Below are 6,301 nucleotides of genomic sequence, written 5' to 3'. Positions count from 1 at the left end.
TGCCAACTTCCTTTCATAATTCATCTTTTCTTTCCTCCGTTGCTATTGGGTAATAGTGTAACCACTGTCCTCTGTGGGTAATAGTGTAACCACTGTCCTCTGTCGTTTACGGATGATAGTGTAACAACTGTCCTCTGTTGTTTACGGGTAATAGTGTAACCACTGTCCTCTGTCGCTATTGGGTAATAGTGTGTTACGTACCCCATAACGGGTTAAAAGAACCAGCAGAAATGGAACACACCTGGAGTCTGCTTTTGCAGTTTACTAACACTATTTTTATTAGTAACTATGCAATATAGTAATATAAAACTAGATAAATCAAACAGGTTAGCAGAGTTTATGCATATACAGGTGTGGAAATGGGGTGTATAGGGTGTCAGGGAGGGGCAGCACCTCTGCTCAGGGAACACGTCGTGTCCTTTTCAAGGCGGTTAGTCCACTTTTGGTCCCCACCTGGCACTCAGCTCTCACCTGTGGCTCCCCATAGCTGTTTGCATGCGACAGCGGCCACACCCCGGGCAACGGCCTCGACAAACCAGCTAAAGGTAGCTGACAGGTCTCAAACCCTCAGTGAGATAGGGAGTTGCCTATCCCAGAATGTGAAGACAGACTCTGGCAGATTGAGCGGACGAGACCAGTGGATGGTCCAACGGTCAAGAAGGCGGTCTCTGCAAGCGTTGTGGAACGTGTAGAGTAGGATAAGACACAGAAGACGTCCTGGTCATCCACTGCACCTAGTCCCATCTCCAGCCGTCTCGACTCTGTCTTGTCACTGGATCCAGATGGGAATTGGGAAGAGTGAGGCTGACGCTGTGCAGCTCTCCCTCACTTAAATCCAAATCACAATCGATCCTCAGTCCCACACTATTGGGCACCTGAAAGTGTAGTGGCAATTTCACCACACCTTAGTGCATCTATGTGTCCCTTTTTCTGTGCGTCCTGTGAAACAAGCAACTACGCTGGTTTAAATACTGTTGTGCTGAACACCAGCTGTCCATCAAGTAGCTCCTCCACTCTCTCTCTCTGTAGGAACTCAGAAGCTGGCAGTGTCCTTGCAGAAATCCCGAACAAACTGTGAGCCGTCTTCACCCCTCTCTCTCGGTAACAAGCTGTTTGTGCTGTACAGCTGCACTCTCTCTTTTTAAAAGTGCAGTCCATAATGAGTAACTCAGGATATCATCACAAGTGTAACCACTGCCCTCTGTCGTCTATGGGTAATAGTGTAACCACTGCCCTCTGCCGTCTATAGGTAATAGTGTAACCACTGCCCTCTGTCGTCTATGGGTAATAGTGTAACCACTGCCCTCTGTCGTCTATGGGTAATAGTGTAACCACTGCCCTCTGTCGTCTATGGGTAATGGTGTAACCATTGTCCTCTGTTGTTTATGGGTAAGTTGTGTATTCCTCTTCACCTTGGTGTGTTGCACAGATGGACGTGGTCTTACTGTTAGCAAATGGAATTAGTGTGGAGGGAAGCCAGTGGGCCATAGGACGTGCTTCTGTCCTATCGAACTCTGATCTGTGTGCATTGGAGGTGCGACTCTGCACAAGTTGACCAGAAGTGAGTGTACATGTTGTGCGAGTGCCCGTGGTGTGGTGGCTCCTTGGGAATGAGCTGGACAAGTAACTGAGAGACTTTATTGATTCTTTTGCTGTAGGGTCTCTGGACATCAGTGAACACAGCATGACTTCTCCCTTTGTTCCCACAGACAGTGAGAGGATATCAGAGGGACTCCCCGGAGATGCGCAGTGTGTGCTCAGTGTGTCCGTGGGGCATCAGCACGTGCTGGCAGAGGGTGTGAGCAGAAGGAGCAGGTACACAGGAGCTGGACACCCGCTGAAAGGTGCTGTGGACCCAGGAGCCAGAGCACGGGATTGGTCCAGATGGAGTTCTTGTGGTAGCAGAGACATGTGGGCTGAAGGGTCTTATCTGAATAATACTGTGGGGCGGGGGTGACCAGCCTGTGCGCATGTGAGCTTCCCAACAACATGCGTCACTACATGGTATGGAAATTGCACTGTTACAGACAGGGAGGTCAAAACTGCTCAATGCTTCATCAGCACTAGCCTACCCACCATCAAGGACATTTATACAGAAAGGTGCCCGAAAGGGGCCAATAACATCACGAAGGATCATGGACAGTCTGTCCCACTCCCATCAGGGAGGAGGCTGCAAACATCCACACCAGGACCACCAGACTCAAAAACAGTGACTTTCCCCAAGCAGTGAGGCTGATCAACACCTCCCCCAACTAATCACCCACTACACACCACCACGACTTTATAATGTCCTGTCAGAGCCACCTTATGTACAGACACTCCTGTGCCGAGCATCACTTTATGGACGTATAATCAATCCATGTATATAGGCTGTTTTATGTATTGATATTTATTATTTCGTTCTCCTTACACTTGTGTTTCGGAAATTACCTTAAACAATCTCAGATCTTTAATGTCAAACAGGCACCTCCTAGCCCACGGACAGGGTTCGATGGGCAGAACGGCCCTCCCCTGTCCCTGAGCACCAGGATGTGGGGTTTGGGTCTTCTGGTGCTGTGAGTAAGTGGGTGCCTTGGCTTCTGGGTTTGGGGTTCAGGGGAGGTGGTTCCAGGGACAGGCCTGCTGCCCTGTGCGGGTGGGACTCAGTGCACCCGGGACCTCCTGCGGACAGCCCCCCTCCCCCTGGGAACCCGCCCACCCACCGGCCGGCGGCTCAGCTGGAAGTCACAGATGGTCGGCTGACTTTCGTAACCGACGGAGCAGGTCTGGCTGGATGGGACGAACCCCGCCGCTTTCACCGTCACCTCGTAACGGCCGGGGTTCAGCAGTCGCCAGTAGTCACCGCCGGCAGCTGCGGACAGAAGAGGGAAGGCTCAAGGGTTGGGCACCACCACCCAGATACCATACCAGACCACCCCACCCCCTCCTCACCAACCCAACACCACAGCTTCCCCTCCCCAGGCACTGCAAACTCCGAGCTCGTCTGCACAGTGCGCTGTCGCAAGGGAGCAGCGTCCATCATCGGGGACTCCCACAACCCAGACCATGCTCTCTTCACTCTAAACAGTCAGCTCTCAAACCAAAGGAGGTGACTTCACTCAACTTCACTACCCCTTCTCTGAACTGTTCTCACAACCTACGCACTCACTTCCAAGGACTCTGCATCTCATCTTCTCGATATTGATTTCTTCTTATTCTTATTTTTTCTTTTTGTATTTGTATAGTTGTCTTTTGCATGCTGGTCTTTCATTGATTCTATTATGGTGATTGAATTTATTGAGAATGCCTGCAGGAAAATGAATCTCGGGGTGCATATGGTGACATATCGGTACTGTGATAATAAATTTACTTTTCACCAAATGTCCCTCGGTCTGCACCGTGAATAATCCTGATACATTGGTATATATTGAACGTTCGATATGTCAGAGACTGCGGACTGACCTGGGAGTGGGAAGGCTGGGGTAGAAGGGGCTGAGGAAGGGCAGAGAAGTTCACCAGCGTGTTGCCACGACTACAGAGAAATTGTTGTAAGGAGAGATGGCCAGGCTTGGTCACAGGAAGCTGAGGGTGGAGGTTTATACAATCATCACAATCTTTATAATCAGCAGCCAATCCAGACATGGAAGTTGGGAGAGGAGACGACTTCAATCAGCTCCACTGTCCAAGGACAAAGAGCAGCGGCGGGTCACTACAAAGTAGAAGAACTCTGACCAACAAGAAATCGGTGTTTGGGATTGATTACTAAAATCAAATTAAAGGAAGGCAAGGGCAAGCACAGCGGCCATCATTGCAGTGGACGCAGTCAGAGTGGACAGGGTCAGAGAGATGATCTTGACCCTTTAGCTCTTCGAGGCCTCAGTGAAGAGAGGCTTCAGTCAGAGAAAACAAAGAAAAGCTCCAGTCTTTTCCTTTTCTTCTTTCTATCTGGTCAACTAGGACAGTAGAGAAGCCAGGCAGGTTACTGAAATGTTCCTCTTGTGGGATGTGGGAAGACAGGGAAACACCCATTGACCCTGGTGACTACAACTGCAATTGAGAAGTGCATCCAGTTGCAGCTTCTAACACTCCACGTTAAGGAGTTGGAGCTGGAACTGGATGAACTCCGGATCATTCGGGAGGCTGAGGGGGTGATAGATTGGACATATAGACAGGGAGTTACACCTTGGTGCAGGACACAGGAAACTGGGTGACAGTCAGGACGGGGAAAGGGGTTAAGGAGCCAGTGCAGAGTACCCCTCAACAATAGGTATACCACTCTAGATACTGTCAGGGGGGCGGGGGGGGGGGCGACATAATATTGCAAAGTCACGGTGGTCAGGTCTCTGGCACTGAGCCTGCCTCTGTGACTCGGACAGGAGGACAGGAAGGGGGAAGAAGAGGCATGCTGTGGTGGTAGAGGATTTGTTAGTCAGGGAATGGACAGGAGGTTCTGTGGTCGAGACCAAAATTCCCGGATGGTACATTGCCTCCCTGGAGCCAGAATGCTGGATCGAGTCTTAAGTGGGAGGGTGAACAGCCAGAAGTCGTGGTCCATGTAGGTACCAATGACATGGGCAGGACAAGTGACGACATTCTGGATAGGGATCTCTGGGAGTCAGGTTCTAAGTTAAAGAGCAGGACTTCCGGGGTTGTGCTCTCAGGATTGCTACCTGGCCACCTGCTAGTGAGGCCAGAACTCGGAAGTTTATACAGTTTAATACATGGCTAAGGTGTTGGTGTAGGAAAGAGGGTATAAGATTTTTGGATCATTGGGCTCTCTTCCAGGGAAGGTGGGTCCTGTACAGAGGGGACAGCCTGCACCTAAACCTCTGGAGATGATCTTTGCATCATCAATGAGGACAGGAGAGGTTCCAGAGGATTGAAGGGTTGTAGATGTTGTTCCATTTTTCAAGAAAGGGAGTAGAGATAGCCCAGGAAATTATAAACCAGTGAGTCTTACTTCAGTGATTGGTAAGTTGATGGAGAAGATCCTGAGAGACAGGATTTATGAACATTTGGAGAGATATAATATGATTAGGAATAGTCAGCATGGCTTTGTCAAAGGCAGGTCGTGCCTTACGAGCCTGATTGAATTTTTTAGGATGTGACTAAACACGTCGATGAAGATAGAGCAGTAGATATGGATTTCAGCAAGGCATTTGACAAGGTCCCCCATGCGAGACTTATTGAGAAAGTAAGGAGGCATGTGGTCCAAGGGGACATTGCTTTGTGGATCCAGAACTGGCTTGCCCACAGAAGACGGGTTATATTCTGCATGAAGGTCGGTGACCAATGGTGTGCCTCAGGGATCTGTTCTGGGACCCCTACTCTTCATGATTTTTATAAGTGACCTGGATGAGGAAGTGGAGGGATGGGTTAGTAAGTTTGCTGATGACACAATGGTTGGGGGTGTTGTGGATAGTGTGGAGGGCTGTCAGAGGTTACAAGGGGACATTGATAGGATCCAAAATTGGGCTGAGAAGTGGTAGGTGGAGTTCAACCCGGATAAGTGTGAGGTGGTTCATGTTGGTAGGTCAAATATGATGACAGACCCTTGGTAGTGTGGAGGATCAGAGGGATCTTGGGGTCCAAGTCCATAGGACACTCAAAGCTGCTGCACAGGTTGACCCTGTGGTTAAGAAAGCATATGGTGTATTGGCCTTCATCAATCGTGGGATTGAGTTTAGGAGCTGAGAGGTAATGTTGCAGCTCTATAGGACCCTGGTCTGACCCCACTTGGAGTACTGTGCTCAGTTCTGGTCACCTCACTACAGGAAGGATGTGGAAGCCATAGAAAGGGTGCAGAGGAGATTTACAAGGATGTTGCTTGGATTGGGGAGCATGCCTTATGAGAATAGGTTGTGTGAACTCGGCCTTTTCTCCTTGGAGTGACGGAGGATGAGAGGTGACCTGATAGAGGTGTATAAGATGATGAGAGGCATTGATCGTGTGGATAGTCAGAGGCTTTTTCCCAGGGCTGAAATGGCTAGCACAAGAGGGCACAGTTTTAAGGTGCTCGGAAGTAAGTACAGGGGAGATGTCAGGGGTAAGTTTTTTTACGCGGAGAGTGGTGAGTGCGTGGAATGGGCTGCCGGTGATGGTGGTGGAGGCGGATACGATAGGGTCTTTTAAGAGTCTCTTCGATAGGTACATGGAGCTTAGAAAAATAGAGGGCTATGTTACCCTAGGTAACTTTTAAGGTAAGGACCTGTTCAGCTCAGCTTTGTGGGCTGAAGGGCCTGTATTGTGCTGCAGGTTTTCTCTGTTTCTACGACGTTTCAGGCCAAAACCCTTCAGCAGGACTGGAGAAAGAAAGCTGGGG

At 49.7% G+C, this 6,301-nt stretch overlaps 1 protein-coding gene across 1 annotated transcript in view; it reads right to left on the bottom strand.

Moving 5' to 3' along the window:
* Positions 1-2,371: 2,371 nt before the first annotated feature.
* cpxm1a (carboxypeptidase X (M14 family), member 1a) overlaps positions 2,372-6,301 on the bottom strand; it is a 71,917-nt gene continuing 67,987 nt past the window's right edge. Inside the window, exon 14 of the mRNA XM_072256852.1 lies at positions 2,372-2,851. Within this exon, the coding sequence (XP_072112953.1) occupies positions 2,643-2,851 (209 nt within the window). The 3' untranslated portion in view covers positions 2,372-2,642. The remainder of the gene's footprint in view (positions 2,852-6,301) is intronic.

This window comes from Mobula birostris, chromosome 4 (assembly GCF_030028105.1).
Source record: "Mobula birostris isolate sMobBir1 chromosome 4, sMobBir1.hap1, whole genome shotgun sequence".
Taxonomy (NCBI): Eukaryota; Metazoa; Chordata; class Chondrichthyes; order Myliobatiformes; family Myliobatidae; genus Mobula; species Mobula birostris.
The sequence above is the reverse complement of the archived record's forward strand: the minus strand, read 5'-3'. Positions and strand labels throughout refer to the sequence as shown.